General features: G+C 36.5%; 3 protein-coding genes across 3 annotated transcripts; 2 read left to right on the top strand and 1 right to left on the bottom strand.

Annotated features, from left to right (window-relative positions):
- The first annotated feature begins 1,717 nt into the window (after nt 1-1,717).
- On the top strand, nt 1,718-6,713 carry LOC144441036 (prostaglandin E synthase 2-like). Its single transcript, XM_078130546.1, has 5 exons — nt 1,718-2,236; nt 2,633-2,829; nt 3,490-3,690; nt 4,210-4,327; nt 5,466-6,713. The coding sequence occupies exons 1-5, from the start codon at nt 1,718-1,720 to the stop codon at nt 5,592-5,594; spliced, it is 1,164 nt and encodes a 387-aa protein (XP_077986672.1). The 3' UTR covers nt 5,595-6,713.
- A 1,004-nt stretch (nt 6,714-7,717) lies between these two features.
- Nucleotides 7,718-11,416, bottom strand: LOC144441012 (large ribosomal subunit protein uL29-like). The gene is made up of 3 exons (XM_078130519.1): nt 11,363-11,416; nt 9,095-9,231; nt 7,718-8,014 (listed from the first exon to the last, which is right to left on the bottom strand). Exons 1-3 carry the CDS (start codon nt 11,363-11,365, stop codon nt 7,783-7,785), a joined length of 372 nt encoding a protein of 123 aa, XP_077986645.1. The 5' UTR covers nt 11,366-11,416; the 3' UTR covers nt 7,718-7,782.
- Nucleotides 11,417-11,645: 229 nt separating this feature from the next.
- On the top strand, nt 11,646-17,139 carry LOC144441047 (actin-related protein 2/3 complex subunit 5-C-like). The gene is made up of 4 exons (XM_078130559.1): nt 11,646-11,890; nt 12,944-13,016; nt 13,308-13,484; nt 14,412-17,139. Exons 1-4 carry the CDS (start codon nt 11,751-11,753, stop codon nt 14,472-14,474), a joined length of 453 nt encoding a protein of 150 aa, XP_077986685.1. The 5' UTR covers nt 11,646-11,750; the 3' UTR covers nt 14,475-17,139.
- Nucleotides 17,140-18,629: the final 1,490 nt, after the last annotated feature.

Raw genomic sequence — 18,629 nt, forward strand, 5'->3', positions numbered from 1 at the left:
CGTTGTGACCGGTAGGTAACCGGCTATTATCTACATCACTGCCTACTAGGTATAGGTACGTCAACGACACAACTACTTGACAGAAAACACTTGTCGCGCACACAAAAAATTACTAAGGAGTGCAGCAACTCAGAACGTACATCGATCAAACTGAGAAACATTTGTCATTTTATGTCATTAGATATTTCAGTAACAATGTATCATTTTCACGTACTGTTCGCACATGTGAGCGTCATTTTAGGAAAAATATCGGGCTAATAAAGTGCACACAGACTCTTTTGTTCGCTTGTATTGCGAGACCACGGCCACGTTGAAAACGTGAGCGAGATGTCAGCATACTGTCCGTTTCAACTTTTGAAAATGCTTCATGCGTTGCTATATTTGCCGATTTTGACGGAATTGGGGTACCTCCGAACATTTCTTGGGTCTTGGAGGCTACGTAATTAATGTTGACGTTAGGAAATGTCAGTTTTTTGGCCAGGTATTAAAGGCGTAATTTGGCAGAAAAATCCACCCAACTTTGCGATTCAGATCTGAATCGCTTCCGTCTATTTGCGTTTGCGTTACAGGAATTGTAGCGTTTGATTCAGGTTAAATATCGGAACGTAAAAAGGCACAAAAACAGACGAAAAACCCCTCAAACTCACAGCAAACGCTACAATTGTATTGCAGTTAGTATACAGCATGTTTGAACATGATGGCAGGTTGATGTAAATACGCGAGTTATGTGATTAGACTTTCACTTCAGGTTTCGGGGATTTCCCACTACTCTAGGACAGGACCCCAGTCAAGTTAAGTTTCTATTTTGATTACTGGTAAGTCTGTCAATATAAGCTCTTACACTTGCTTCAATTTTATGACATGACACGCACCTGTTTCCACGCCAGTCGAATCGCATGCACTGACCTCAGAAGGCGACGATTTGTTCTGAAAATACGCAACTACTCGGCTGCTTTCGAAATTTCCTTCACTATTTCCCATAAACTGGTACTCTGTCTGCTTGAGAAAATCTTCCTCTGACAATTCGCAGAGTTCACTATCACTGTGGACTACGACATTTGGATCGGAGCAGACGACAAGTAATTTTGTATTTGGGTTACGGTATTTGTAATCATCAAAACTTGGACACTTGCCAACTATTTCCTATCACTACTTTGGACCAATCAGATCTCTCGATTAGCACCATCAACATACTGAATAACATCACGCCAGCCCATGCGCCTGTAAACATGATAAAGGCTTATACATGTAGTAGTTATACGCCGACAATAAGAAACTGTGTGTGTCTACACATGTTCATAATAGAACACAATTTTGACATCAATTCCAACAGCGAAGGAACACATTGGGGTGCAAGGTCGGATGCACCGTGTAAATATGCACCACGTCAAATAAAAAGAAAACATTTTAATAATGTTGAAATGTTCAATTTAATTTCATCCATTTTCCTTATTTGTTTCATCCGCACGGCGCACACTCTGGAAAGACACGGCGGCCGTGGCGCGTGGTACTCATACCCGATAGATCTAGGTATAGGCACAGACAAGTTTAGTACATGTATGTGGGTCTATTCTTCGGACGCGGCTCAGTACAGTGACGGCAAAGTTATTGCGCCATCTACGTTTAGCTTAGATGTATTACTTTGTTTCAGTTTAATTTTAACACTTGCCTCTTTCCCAGAATGCAATACTACACTTACATAAATGGGTAACCCAAAATGGCAGCGTTCGTGAGGTCCATACGTCCAGTTGTCAATACCCGACAATCGGTTTCAAAACATTTGTTCTCACGAAAAACACCGATAGATGAAACATACCTACCTCAGCGATTTGCTTCAGGGAGAGCTGGAACCCGTACTAGGGGCCCTCTTTTCAAGATCGGCTTTGGTATCTCCGTAATCGCCGGTACAGCAGTTGTCACGTTTTCGTCGCTCAAGTTATACTTCCAAGGACGTACACAGAGCAAACTACTTGCGGCGTCACCGACTGAGAAAGAAGCTGCTGAAAAAGCAGTGTACCGTGTTGAGGGCCTCGGATTTAATGATGGGCTAAAACTAACAATTTATCAATATCAAACTTGTCCATTCTGTCGGAAAGTGCGTGCATATTTGGACTTCTATGGTCTATCGTATAATGTCGTTGAAGTGAATCCCATTAGTCGAAAGGAGATAAAGTTTTCTTCCTATCGTAAAGTTCCCATCGTTGTTGCCAATAGTGACCAGACTAATGAAGAACAGGTGAGATTATATGGATTACGAATGAGCGAATTCTCCTCAGTAACTTTTGCTTCATCTTGTTTTGGTGTTACTATATCAACGTCTCCTACCTACAAACAGGCATGCTGATACAAATATAACTGCTGCCATTTGTGCCTTATAATATTGGTTTAATTAATCGTTTGCTGTTTCTAATTCCAACATTACAAGTGGTTGGTAAAAAGCAAAGCAAAATCACAGATCGCGATGTAAACAGGCTTCTTTGTTACTGTATCCACGAATCTATTATTGAGACCATGGATGTATCCCCTAATGCATCCATGCTGAGACCATGGAAGTATAACCCATGTAGCTCTTGGTGCACCGTTTTCATTTGTATTTGTATTTCATAATTACTTATTTGCCTATTTATTCTAGCAATTCAATGACTCCTCTGTCATAGTCAGTGCACTACATTCTTATAAACATGGTGACAACAAGAACCTCAACGACATCATTAACTTCTTCCCTGAAATGAAATCTAAAAATGAGAAAGGCAAAACAACCACAGAATACTGCAATAGATATGAAATTATGCTTGGAAAACCACAAGATGGAGATATTAACAAGAAGAAGTAAGTAGAGACATTTATGGAAATGCATGTGCAAAATAAAGTAAAACTCACTTCTTGTGAAAGTAGAGCATACCTATGGTTTTCGTAGGTATTTCTAGCAAGTCACTTGGTGAGACTTGTTGAAAATTTCTTTTAAATGTCATGGTTTTCCAAAAATTTTACTAAAATCCAGATCCATTATCAGATCACTGCCAAGGTCAAATAATTTGGTATTGACATGGGCAATCATTTCACATCCATTGAGATATCCTGGTAATGGACGGATGGAAAAACAAACACACAAAAATAAAATCACAACCTTCACCCAATCACAGAGGTAACAACAATGATACACAGCTCTAACCCTGGCATCTTGGTCCATATTCCTCAGACAGACAGACAGACAGACAGACAGACACACATACACACAGACACGGAAGTAAATGTAACCTCCATGCAACCACATTGATGGAAGTAACAATGATGAATAGCTGTAACCCTGTCATTGTTTCATATTCCACAGACAGATATACACACACACACACACACAGACAGAGACAGACAGACAGACAGACAGACAGACAGACACGGAAGTGAAAACATAACCTCCACCAAACCACATTGGTGAAAGCCACAGTGATACACAGCTCTTACTCTGTCATCTTGTTCCATATTCCACAGAGAGGAGAAGAAATGGCGTCGTTGGGTGGACTCTGTGTTTGTTCACTATTTGTCACCCAATGTGTACAGAACACCAACTGAAGCACTGAAAGCTTTTGACTACATCAGTGAAAGTGGAAAGTTTACTACAAGTGAGAAGTATATTGCTAAGTATATGGGAGCTGCTGGCATGTACTTTGTCAGCAAATACCTCAAGATTAAGTAAGTACTTCATGATGTTTCTCAAGCTTTGAATTTGTATGCAACATTGTAGAAAAGTCAAAAAAGTAAACGATCAATGCTCCAGAACCATGGTAACAGAAAAGAGGTAAATCTTGTAACAGTGTTCCTTGACATTCACAACAGGGTTGTAGGGATCAGTTACCCGCACATAGTCACTTGTATGGAACCAGGAAAGAATCAGATTTTGAGGTGGCATTTCCCTTAAGTTGGAGATTTTTTTCAAATCACAGTACAATGAACATTTTTTCTGTTACCTTGTCGAGTATACTGAGCAGACAGGATGTGTTGTTTTTATGTCATAAAGTATACTCAATTATTAATAGAATAGATAGGGAAGTAGAAACTGAAAGATTCAACACAGTTTTGATAGAGATGGCAAACAACATCTGGTTGAAAGAAGAATATTTACTATGGCAAAAGAGCACTTAATCTCAAAAATGGTCAAAATAACGATTTTTTGTGCATCTCCACCTTAAACTGATGTTTTGTTAAATTCAGATGGCATCTGAAAGATGATGTACGTGAATCTCTGTATGATGGTGCTGAGAAGTGGATGAGAGGAGTTGGACGCGACAGAGACTTTATGGGAGGTGATGCGCCTAATTTGGCAGATTTGGTAAGTTTAATTTGACTAGTTTTTGTGTAGTCAAATCATAGACCCTATGTCATGTAGGGTCTATAGTCTATAGTCCCTACATGACATAGGGTCTGTGATTTGACTACACAAAAAATATGCTTAGCACCTTTGCTGTGCTTGCATTGAGTCTGTCCTCTCAACACTCTTGGACTTTGTCCTACAGTCCAGTATTCAACCTAAAATTAGATTACCGTACTACTTCACATATGAATAGCTCAACTCACTTTAATACTATGATGTGGTGTTGTGATTATGATTGAATGAACCAGAAAAGGAGGAGACTTGCAATCTGATTCAAATCTGATATAGTGAACTCGGCGCAATTTCTTTAGCAGGGCTCAAAATTAACAGTAGTTCCGTGTCCACAGACTACCAATTCTTGTCTGGGACTACCATAATTTGCAGTTGGTAGACAATTCGGGCTACCACTGATTATGTGATAATTTAAAGGATTGAAAATTTATGGACATGAATGTATTTTATTTCTAATAACACATTTCCAGTGGAGGAACTCTGTTTTCAGTTCAGGAATATGGGACTCGTGGTCACCATTCTTTGGCTACCACTAGCCCACTGCACTAGGACAACCAAAGAAAAAATGTTAATTTCAAGCCCTGCTTATGTTTATTTGTTTATTGTCGTGTGTTCTTTTTTTGTTCTGTGTGTGCACCTGATACCTACATCTAACACAATACTATAGGTGTTCTGAAGCCAAACGAGAGTGCTGAGTGAATTTACTCAAATGAATGAGAATGCATAATGCACTGAAACATATGGTACAGTACTTCAGAATGCTCTGTTTGACAAGAGCTCAAGTACAGGGCATAGATTACCTATGTTATCGTTATTGTTTGGTGGATCTGTTTTTCAATTTTAAACATTGAGTGTTATAATGTAAGACGGATACTTGTTGGCTACTTGCAATTATGAGATGCAGTACGAGAATACCTATGGTATTGTGTGAGATGTAGGTATCAGGCGCTCACAGAACAAAAAAAGAACAAATGACAATAAACCTAAGAGCTAAATGAAGATATTGCAGAGTTCACTGCACTGGATTTTAATCAGATTGAGGAGACTTGCTTACAATCACTAATTCAAGTGTTTTTAATTCCAGGCTATGTATGGTGTACTGAATGCTATAGAAGGCTTTGATGCTTTCAATGATCTTATGAAGAATACCAACATCAAACCCTGGTATTATAAGACAAAGAAGGCCGTACAGTCACATGAAGGGGGCAGGTGATGTGTTGAAGGTTGTGAACTGCTGTAGGTGGGATCATATACCATAGGTGATGTGCTGAAGCATCAACCAGCTATGTGATTAAACACCGATGGTTTGATATCAAGTCTTGTTTGCGTCAGACAAAATTTAAACTGAGAAATAAGAAGTCTGCTTTTATTTCAAATGGTGCATGAACTTTGTAAAAAGTTTCATTTTGAATTTAGTTTATGATTTCATTCTACTACACTGTGTTTCCTGTAATCTTGTAACACTTCAGGTCAACCATGTAAAAGACAGTCGCCATGGCAACATGATTAAGATTATCTATTGTCATATGTTTAATTGCCATGACCAAATTCTAACCCTCACTTTGCCAAATCTGGGGCAAAAGCCTTTTATGCAAAATGATTAGAACTTCCATAACCGGAATATGGTGTATTGTCAATCAATCAACAAAGCAGCATTACAGTTATTATTTTGGTCAGTCTACTCCGGTCTGAGATATTGTACAGTGAAAAATGTGCAGACAACTAAATTTTTAACAATATCACAAATGAAAACCGATATATTGTTATTGATGTTCATGGGTATTTGGTAGTAAGATTTGGTGATACCAGTTATTTGTGGTTAAACAATGTATTTATAAATTATATTATCTAAATCACTTACATTTCCTGTGATCTATGAAGTTTTCCACTTGTGTGAATTTTTGGTCTTCACTTGGAAACTGAATGTAGACGTGAGAGTACAATAGAATTGATACATCTATTTTAACAACCCCAACAGCTGAGGATGAGGATCAGTGTGTCTGGTTGAAATATAGACAAAGTTGGCCCTGAAGAAATGATGAACAATCCTTGCTAATCCTTATGGATCAACTGATAAGATAACACTTATGAGAACCTGGGCTTGAATTATGGGCCTTTAACAACCAATGTGGTGAGTCTGTACAGGGACAGAGTTATTGAAATCTGTCAACTCTAGATAACAAGAGGATTACTGACCATAACAAAATGTAGAATTTGCAATTTTGTTCAGACGTGTATTTCTTATGAATGGTCAATAAACCATGTCTTATTTTACATTACCAGACGTTGAAGTTCAAGACAATGTTAAGATGTTACATACCCAAACAATAAACTACCACATTCACAAAACATACATGTGTACTGTTGCTATATATTGTGAAGTCTCAATGATGTGAAGATAAAGAGTTAGTATGAAACTTAGCCCAGGGACTTGTCTATGTCACTAGCCCATTACTACATTAGGTCACTTGTGTTTTCCTTGGGTGAATGAAGAAAAATTTTGGGAAACATTACTCAAATATAATTACATTATTTAGATGTATGCACAAGATCCTTCAAACGTGGCCTGGATATGGTTTTCCAAGATTGGTGATATGATTTGTAGCTGGCTCTTCACTTGACTGCAAGATCAGTCATGTTGTGCAGCTCTATCAGACTTCTTAACCACACGAGTGTTGGCTGATAGCGTGGCACAACTGTCCTATCTAACAGACAAGCTCCTCATAGTCTGGATGCCAACGTGGTCTCTAACTTAACCATGTCTACATCTGGTCAAAGTCCCTCAATCAGCACAAAATGTTGTTCATCCAATCAGTGAACTACAACTGTTATAGTGACTAAACGGTGTAACTATAAGTAGCATCCTGAGCTGACAAATATACCATATTTGGACATTACATAACTACCCCAATAAACACTAACTTTTTGAGGGACTGCGTTATTGGTTAGAATTTTGTGATTAATTAACAAAGACATGACGTCAATGACTGTGTGGGTTGCTGTGGGTGAATTTTAAATTGCATCTCATGCATCTCAGGACTTCTAGAATAACAACGTTGACTATACTGTGAGTGGAGGTGTAACTGGCAAATCTAAGCTCCTCACAACCAGCCTGGAGATATGAAATCCACAATGGGATGTGAAGATTATATTGAAAATCAATACATTCAAATTGTGATGTAATACAATTTTCTAACAGTGTTTTGCCCCAATATTTGTCCACTCAACTTTAGAAATGTCATGTAGTGACGACCGTTCATATCTTAGTAACTTCTGAATAAATGGGGTAAAACTCTGCTGGAAAAGTGTATTATAAAAACAGACAAACAAGATTCGTTAACTGACTAAACCACGAGTTTTATTTCCGGCACACTTAAAGATTACAATGCAAATGACAAGGTTTATTCCTTGACGGCATATTTCCTCATGGAATACAGTCTCTGTTTTCTTTGCTGTTTCTTTGTCTTTTTTTTCAGCTCGCTGGGTTTCAGAGCTCTCCTCATAGCACGGGTCTTCTTGGGTCTCAAATCCAAAGGCTTGTATTTCTTGCCCTTGTAGAATTTACGCAAGTTTTCCTTTTGTGTTTGATGGATAACAGTAAGAATTCTTGCAATACCCTTGCGTACAGTGCGACTGAAAAAGAACACAAAGAACAATGACATTACAAAACGATGTTAAAAGTTGTTGAAGGACCCCTGCCACATGGTACACCGTAAACATGAAACAAAATAAGGGAAAATCAATGTTACTAGGAAATGCAGGCTGATCTATTTCATTTTATAAATAAAATATGATACCAAGTAGTTTGCAATTTTTTGTCCAAAGATTTGAATATTATTCAGAAGTATCTAGATCGGAAAATGTGGCGATCTAGATGTTAGTCATTATATATATCTGCTTATGTGTTACATTGCTGAATACAAGTAACTTGCATTACATAAAATTATGAATTATATTACAGTATATCTATAAAGTAATGATTACTTTACAGATATATTGCCTTACACCAATGTTTTTACTAATCTTAAACAACCCTGACGACAAGGGAGAAATCTGGTGAAATTTGCAAATCAATTCAATTTCAACAAACATTACATAACCACGTCATATTATTCCACAACCTTATAGACTTCAACACCTACTGTCATAATTTTGGTAATGAACCTCGGTTTAAATACCTTGGACAACTTTACATGTTATAAGGTTAACTCTGATTGGTGTAGAAAACAATGGTAAAATAATACACTTCTTGCCTAGATTGTTTTGACTATTATAATAAGTAAAAGTGTGTATCATTCAATCAGTGATAACTTTGTAAAGGCGTCATGTCTCCCTCCTTGAGGGACTTCGATAGATTGCTTAAATTCATGCCTCCCTTTCTAGAGGGATTATAATAGATTACTTTAATCTAATCTTCTTTAACGAAAAGTTTCTTCCAACCCATATTTTTGGCTGACACAAATGTGACAAGTATATGATTACAAACTTTTTCCCCACGTCACTCACCACCTCGTACGTGTAATGACGAGTACCCCTCCCATCATTCATTACTTGCACTGTGTTTCACCCCATACATTACTTACAGTTTTGCAACCCCCCACCCCGTAGTCAATTATGAACACATTTAATTTGTGAAGGGGTATCCACTCATGTTGCTTCCGCACAGAATCCAAGTATACCAACTAATCTGTGAATTTTACAATAGACACTTACATTTTAGAAAGTTTTGAAGCAGCGCCACCGGTAACCTTGGCAACTCTGAGTTGTGACAACTCTTCTTTAAGTTTGTCGAGCTGGTCAATCAGCTCCTCTTTCTTCTTGCCACGCAACTCGTGTGCCTTGATCTTAGTCTACAAGATAAAACAAAACAGAATTCTTTTAATTACAACTACAACACAATATTACTGTACATAATGATTGTTCATTAGCCTTCTACAGACTAGCCTGGAAGTGTGACTGTCACACTTGTTCACTATTACCCATGTGAAGGAGTAATGCACAATTGGTAACAGATCAAGCAACTAGACTGGTTATCTTCATAACACTATAACTATGCTAGTGTCAGACATAAAAAACATGTCTGACACATATAAAATGTATTAACTCATTCATAAATTATTTGTCTTGAATTTGAAAGTAGGCTTTGTAGTTATTGAAATTTCCAGACAGGATTAGTCTGAAAAGTCAATGCTCTTGATGTTAATAGAACTTTTCTTGATTCACTAATTGATGGTAGCATTGCTATAATACATTTTCAATCCATTTACAACTAGTGGTATGGTATCTGTTCAAACATCAAAATGATATACCTGATCACTGAAAGTGACATTATTATAAAAATATCTCTCTAATTCCTAGTGTATCAAATTGACAATAGCCTGTTTACAGCACTAGCTGAGACTCTGAAGATACATGTACCTGGACAATTGGACCCTCCCCCTCATCAATTGGACCCAATACAATCAGCGCTAGTGGGGCTGTGTATAACGTGTCTCCATTGCGATCTGACTAACTATAGAAAACTTGTAATTGTACAATACGTTGCCTTATAAAATGACTTGAAATTTTGAATCACACCGTTCCTCAATGAATGACAATGGTACACTTCGAGTAAAAACCGAGCAAACAAAGGTGGCGACAGTGAGGGCAGTTTACGATATGCAAAACAGAAAGAAGTAATGTTGGTCACTCTTTGGGACGCCCTGTTATAAGCAACATGCTTTACAATTACACATTTTGTTATTAGCAAATATGGGGGCAATTATTAGTCAGATTGTAGTATCGACACGGCAAAGTGCGACCTCGCATGCAATGCAATGCACTGGAGAGTCAGTGTTATAATGTTGATCTGCTTCTAGGTATGGTAATCAACTACAGCCAGATTCGCAATATATACACATTAAATTCAATTGATTTTCTGTGACTTTATCAACCAAGTAATGAAATCAAAAAGTTAAAGTTGATAGAGTTGCTTGCATAAAGCCAGGGTCCAATGGACATGGGCCCAATTGGTTCTGAAGGGTCTAATTGACTTGGGTCCAAATTGACTAGAAAGCACTCCGATAGCTGTCATCAGGGAAGACAACAGCTATTACAGAGTCACCATCAGCACCATAAACAGGCTAAATAAAACCATGGATCTATTTCTTGAGATAACAGATCCATGTCCATGATTAAACAAATGCATGACAAGCATTGCACTAATTTGTAGCAAGTTGGCAACTATACTGACAAAATATGAGTAATCATCTCTTTAAATAATAATTACACATATTACTGTATTGGCAAAACTTAAACACAACAGTTCTTTGTTAATAGCGTTATCTAACAAACTGAAATATGGTGAACTTCTGATTTCGACTGTCCTTACATTTCCTAAACAAGTGTACACATGTGCATCTATTTTCTTTTCCTTAATTTCCCGCAAATGAATCTGAACCATATAACAATAAAAAACCAACAATCACATCCATATAATACATATTTGGATTTGGGACCAGGTAATGTTATCATACTAATGGAGAATAAATTTGGTGTATGCAGCATGTCAGGTTTTTTGGGCAATGTAACATTCTGTGACCAGTGTTACATTTACAATTACAAATACAGACAACACTTATATTTCGTCAGACTGTCAGTTTCATTTATATTTACGTAGTAACCAACCACTGTTCTTTCGTTATTTCAACGAACTTAAAACACTTATTTTAACTAAGCTCTATGTTTTCACTCTGTTGTTGCATGTACGATCTCAGTCAGGTTTATGTTTGACGTTACATCGAAGATGGCGTCCTCCATGTTGGCCACACATCACTCTAAATAATCTCCACTCCTTCATTACACAGATTGAATAATACAAAAATTAATGTAACACACGATACTTTAGAAACACTAGTTTGTCAAAAAAGAAGTTGGTGAAAATAAAACAGTCGCGATGGTGAGATGACAACCGATTAGTTCACGGCATAGAAACACACTCACCATCTTGGATGCAGGTCAATGCGGAAGAGATCGTACACTTTACCCTTGCCCTTGCAAAACAGGACAACAAAAATTTCCCATCATTCACTATAAAATCTCATTTTAACTAAACAACCTTTTCGGTGGAAACCACCCTTTCTTTTTATTATATCCTTCAGTTTCTTATAAAAATTCTCTAAATCTTGATTTTTGGGGCAGTCATTACTTCAGAATATTATTGTTTCAGTGACTCTTATTTTGCCATCGTCGATTGAGGTATAACCCAAAACGAGGGTGGCCGCCATATTAGAAGGAGTGTCCATAAGAGAATCAGGAAGTGAATGTAGTTATCACCGGCACTCCGATAAAGTTTCCATTTGATTGCACTTTTGGAGAAAAAGTTTGTATAATGGCAAAGAGTTCGCGTAGTACACAGTTCCGATGTGTTAATGTGGATGATTTTGACGAAAACAGATTTCGTGAAGATGAACAAACAGATGATGTCGCTGCTGGACCAGACGAGGCGGAAGTGACGGGATATCTCAACCAATATCCTTTTCTCTAATATTTTATATTTCAACGTGAGACTTACAGTTCACTTTTCACACAGTATATGATATTATATTTTTGTCTAAAAGTAGAGAAATTGGTATAGCCTAATCCTTACGAAAGCACGTGTCAGTAAGTACATGTAAACCATTACATTACTAGCAGAGGCAGAGTCTGAGAAATCTCAACTACAGGTAGCTAGGTATAAATGGTTACATTGCTACACACGTACACGTACCAGTTACAGAACCTATTACATTTTACTATATCCATCACTACAATAACGCAAGTCAACCAAAACAGGTGTAAAGCTATGTGGTTTAAGGTTGAATTTTTCCATATTTTAAAGAGCCTGAGACACCGCCCATATGTGTGACAAATGAGAGAGGGAAGGAGGGAGAGTGAGACAGAGACAGACAGACGGACATAGAGGGAGGGAGGGACAGACAGACATAAATAGAGAGAAGGGGACAGATACATGTAGACAGACAGACAGGCATGCATGCAGACATTGGTATGTACATGTAAAGGGCACTAGCAAGGTATTGATCCATCCATGCTGGGAAAAGAAAGGAAATTAGCAGACAGAAGTATTAACTTCACACTGATGAACACTGTACATATACAATTACAAGAGCAGATGTGTAGGCCTAGATGATTTCTTCTCATGATTGATTGATTGTTTGTTTTGTTTGTTTTGGGAGGGGGGGCCGGGGAGGGGGAGGGGTCACATGAAGGGCTATGGAGGATGATGGACAAGGACTCATGGAGTGTATATCATGTGGGTTTAAGTGTTTGTAGTTTTGAGGTCCTACTTTACAACATAACAAATAGAAGACTGCAAGGCTCTTACAAATACTAATATAATGGTCGAATCTACAGTGAAATGTACTCCTGTTTTAACTGAATGTATATGCCATATTTTGTTCTCTTAGTATCCAAAATCTTGTATGTTATTTCCACTACGATTACAAGTATATGATATCCACTGAAACCATTTTACACATAATGTTGTTATGTTTTGTTGATATTTACCTTAACAAACTGCTTTACAAAGAAAAACATTGATGCTTTACATGCTGTTCTTAGAAATCCACCTGTAGGATCTAAAAACCACGCCTCCAAGGTCAGTAATTTCATTCAATTACAGAATGTCGTGATTATTTTGAATATTTGTACAGCTTTAGGTAGATAACCACTACATAGTTACACCACCTTTTATATATTTCCTGAAGAGCAGGGAAATTTACAATTTGATTGAAATATGAAGTAGGAATATCTCTTGATTTCTTTATTTGCAACTATTTCCTTTGTATGTATGTATGTATGTATGTATGTATGTATGTGTACATGTTCATGTCAACTACCAAGTGTGGACGCTTTATTCTTACTCTCTTACTTGTGTTTAACATTGCAGGATAAAGCCTTCCAATTGGTTTTGAGAGTTCTTTCAGCATTCAAAAGCAGTGAAATGGAAAATGGAGTGAAACAACTTGACAAAGATACCTTAGATATCCTTATGAAATATCTTTATAAAGGTTTTGAGTGTCCAACAGATAATAGCAGTGCTATTTTACTTACATGGCATGAAAAGGTAGGATGTGACTCACTTTCACTCTCCAGTGTTTTTGCTATTAAAGGGGTGTCGGGGATGATCACACAATTTCACACAAGCTCGATGAACAAAGTCCGTTTGTTAAAGAGGGTCTGGCATCCATTTTAAAAACTTCCACACTTTCAATAATAGCAGGTTCTGTATTTACTACGGAGATGTTGATAAGATGGTTAAAATGACCGCTAATGTGATACTTGTATACAGTGCTATGTTGCCTGTTAGTGTTTTAGTCTGTTTACCATGTCGTTACATTGTAGTAATGTGACTGACCGCTGCGATTTTCACCATTGTTTTAACACCATATACAAATGCGTCGATGTCACTTGTGAATATTCATTTAGGAGGAGGGGGTTTATTTATTGAGCTAGTGTGACAATGTACAATCATCCCTTAGTAGTAGTAAGAATCTATCTGTGTTCACTGATAGATAAGAACAATGTTAAGATAGTCAGGAAGATTCCAGGAGATCTACCAAAGTTTGGAGAGGTTCAAATATCTACATATTTATAAAGTATCTTGACATGACCAAGTTGTGCATGTGTTTACACAACTGTTTATCTGTTTATTTTCATAAATTGGCAATATTATTTATGCATACATTTCTCAATAAAGTTTACAGTATTCTTTCACATAAAAGTTGTCACAAACTATCACAGATAATTCTTATTAGTCAGTGATTTTCACTCCTGGGTAAATGGAAACTAAAAATACTAGCAAAACGCCACATTGTGTATGTGGTCAATGTAGGCCATTGATACTATACTTATGTACAATGTAGACCATTGCTGTTTTGATGCCAATTTTAACTTTAATTCACCCCAAGGGGAAATATTACAGAGAAAATGTTGGTGCTTATAAGGCAAAAATATGAAAAAATCCTTACAATATTTTTTGTCTCTTTTTCAGGCTGTTAGCTCTGGTGGGTTAGGATCTATTGTCAGAGTTTTAACAGATAGGAAATCAGTATAAAATCAAAAGCAGCCTTCTACCCACAACTACTTTACAGCAACTTTACTCAACAAGAAACAAACAAGTGATTCTTACCAGTGACACTATCCGGTCATCCGTGTCTTCCAAGATGTCATCGTCAAACCCAGCAATTAGAAACTTTGAAATTTTACACAATTATATGTAGACTGTGTTAATGATATATGGCCTTGAATTATGGAAAACATTACATTACCCAACATATTGTGTGTTCCTTTAGTCAAGGAATGTTTGGATGGCATGAGCTAATGTCCCAAGTTAAAAAAAAAAATGATTGATAGATTGTGTTTTCAGTGCTCTGATTAACAAATAGTGGAAATTTACTCCTCCACAAGGGGAATGAAATTATAGCTGGAACTGATCTTTTGTTTATAATTTCTCAGATAATATAATAATGAAGCTCCACAAAGTATAAGTATAAACAAAAGATTGAAACCAGTTATGCAAATTAAGCACCAACTGACACCATATGTGCAAATTAAGCACCAACTAACAGGGTTTCATTGCACTGAATGTTGTCTGCTAAAAATGTCACATTCACATGTCTTTTTGGGGAAAAGACACTCTTCAAACATTTTTCCTGTGTTTTAAAGCAGTTTCAGTTACACTTTCACTGTCTGGTGAAATCAAAGCTGTTTGGTGAAATGAAAATGTTAAATTATCGGTTTGAAAGTTTACCATTCTGTTTCGTAAGATTTGGATGGACACTGAGCACATTTACCTAGTTTCATTTTTTTTGCTACTATTTGATAAATATCACACCAGATTTTTGAATCACATTGGAATATTGATATGTACATTTCAGTCATGTTTGTTTCTCTGTTCTTATATCATACACAAGGAAAGCATCTCATTTTATCTCTCCTGGATATGTGAAGTTCATGAATTAGGGGTTTAGAAATCTTATGATTTTGGAGGGGAGGGGGGGGGGGGTTCAAAGGTGAAAATAGATGTAATTTGTAAATATAAACAACAGTAGGCATGGTTTATAACTGAAGAGAACACTTCATAATTCTACATGTACTTATGTAGACAGGATTTGTAGAAAAGCTGTAAGCAGCTTGTACACTAGTAACCATGGCAACTGATATGACATTGCCAGCAAGCTGGGAATGTACAACTTCTGGATGCCTCAAGTTAGACCAAATTGGAGGGGAGGATTTAAGTGTTGTGAGCAGTAGTTCCATACAATTTTAGTTTGCTGTTCTATTCAGAATCAGTCAGTAGCTGAATCAATAACAACTATTCCGATAGTAGAAAGGAACTTGTAGAGTTGCAGATTTGCCATTGACTTTTGTTTTTGAAAGTTCTATTTTGCCATATGTATTTATAGCTTGCAATGTGCTTTATGTAGGAATCTACATATATTGGAGTAATTCACCAGTACATGTGTTGAACTTGACTGTAAAGTATATCACTAGGGCATCCTTGTCATCCATTCCCCTTGTCTGATCTAACAGTCTAGTGTTGAACTACCATGATAGATTTGTAGTTGTGGATACACCACATTGGTGTAATAGGGAACTTGCAATCCAAACTGAGCATGCTCAGATGCAAAGGACTATGGGATTATCTGTGGTTATCGTAATACCTAATCTGGAGCTACTGATAAAATTAACCTCCCACAAAGATCAGGGTGACTATGAATTGATCATTCATGGTTATAAACAATGTATCAATATTGTTTACAATGCTAATTGATTAGTTATTATCACATTTCCCATGATGCAACATTCAGCATGGTGGGTTTGCAAGTACCCTATTGACAGCAATGTAGAGCACAATGTAATGACTGGTATAAGTTTGGAGGAGAATAATAGATCCCCAAATACAGTCATACTGTGAACCGGGACACTTTTGCTGCTGAAGACTTATTTTGACTTTTTTGCTGGAAAACAAAAATGCAAACATAAGTAGTGACTAAAATGCCTTCATGTACATTAAGACAATTATGTACCATTCTGATAATTAGTAACAATTAATCTTTGAGAACTAGCTGAAGACTGAAATCACAAAATTTTCTAGTAGTGAAAATATCTAGGTTTACAGTATTGCAGGTATGGCTAATACATCTTCAAGTATGAAATCCCATTGATCTTGCACATGCTATTTCATCATTTATCAGTAAATGTATTTTCTTCATAGAACAACAACAACAACAACAACAACAACAACAACAACAACAACAACAACACGATGCCTTTCATTATTGATAATGATATGATTGATAGTGAAAATGTATCGTGAATGTTTCTTAGATTCAGTTTTGATTGTTTGTTTGTTTGCATCAAGAGGAAAAAAAGCCGTAGTTCAGTGCTGAATGTATGGGGTTGTGAATCAAATAGTATTTTTTGTTAAATAATACAGAAGACTTAAGAATAATTACAGAATCTTTTTGATCTAAACTGTAGTGAAATCTTTCACCCAGTATATTTCACTTATTTTGTTCCTTTGATGCCTTCTAGATTCCAAGTTTAGAAAAATCTTTCATTTTGAGGAAAATATTTTTCTGGTGCTGTCATATTTCAAAGATGAGAAAAATTGTGTGTGTAATCAACAAGAAGATAGCATGATTATTGAGTACTTTACTTGTACCATTTACTGCTACACAGTGTAATTAGAAATTGGAGAAAAACACAAATAAATCATTTCATGTAACTTGTGTTTGTTGTTTAATATTGAATATTTGCTTATACAGTATAGGTCATTAAAGACCCATTATTCAATACCAGATTCTTGGACCAGTGCTCTTGAATGATGATTTCTTTCAAAGGTGGTCTAGTCTAGAAGCTATCTGTAAGCTGATTTTCCCTCCACATCTAGTCAAATGAATATATTATAATCTACTAAATCTGGCTTAGTCTACTGTTGGGGAAAGGGTAGACAATGCATGTAATCAATTACACAATGACAGGCAGTTGTAATTGGTTACCTCCATTCAGTCTACTACAAACTCAAACTCAGCCTCCTTGTTTTAAAGTAAGTCAAGGTGTTGGAAGTAAGGATGGTGTTGGTGGTAAGAATGGTACATTATTTGACATAAACCTTTTCGACTAAACTGAGAGGTCAGAGAATATCAAACCTGGATATTACTTCTAGACGAAACTTGGCTATACATGTATACTCAACTGTCATGGACCTCACTTCTGGTTCAAAATTTGATTCCAAACAGTGCTCCGAGAAGGCAAAATATATAACATGTCTTTCTGATACATGCAGCACCAGTATGATAGTCCAGTCAATCTAGCGGAAATTAGGCCGAACCAGGACATAATTGCAACAGAAATAATGTTAGCACATCTTGCTCAGAATTTTATGCTGAATAATAATTTTAAAGCATGTATTGATAACAGCTCAGAATAGTAAGGGGCCTTTAAAAGCCTCAATGGCTTCCTACCCCATGTAAATTCAAGGTAAATTCATGGTAAAGTTTGTTTGAGCAAATGACAAACTTTATAAAAAGACAACAAAGGCGTTCTACTCTATTAGAAAATTCATCACTTTGTCCACTGATATAAACATTCCAACATGGATCAAATTTTTTTATCACACTATTAGACCCATACTAACATATGGTTATGAAATTTGGGGAGTAGAGAAATACACTGATAAAACACCAATAGAGAAACTAAACAGCAAATTATACGAAATGTTTTCCAAGTTAACTCATGCAGCAAATTATGTTAATAACATAATGGTGAAATACTGGCATAGAGTGTATGAAAGAAGAAAACAACCCTATTGATGAGGCTGTCATATATAACATAGTTAACAAAACAGCCTGGCTACTGCTCTACAAACCATAAGTGGATCTGAGAACATAGAAAATTACTGGAATAATGGAAATGGACATAACATGAAATTATGCTAATTAATAGAAAATCTCAATTTTCACCATATTCCACCCCTTAGATTTTTCTAGACTTTTGATATGTTGTTCAGCAAAAAAATTCTGAGTAAGATGCACGAAAAATAATTTATGTCTGAGTCAACCTTATTTTGACTGGACTATAATATTCGTATAAAGTTATACTCCTATATTGGAAAAATGAACAAACAATTGTAATGTGGAACTTTTGGAGAAGAAAAACTGTGCACCATGCTATGTGCAGAAAGTTCATTCATTTGAACACCAAC

The sequence above is a fragment of the Glandiceps talaboti genome, chromosome 10 (assembly GCF_964340395.1).
Source record: "Glandiceps talaboti chromosome 10, keGlaTala1.1, whole genome shotgun sequence".
In the NCBI taxonomy this organism is placed as follows: Eukaryota; Metazoa; Hemichordata; class Enteropneusta; family Spengelidae; genus Glandiceps; species Glandiceps talaboti.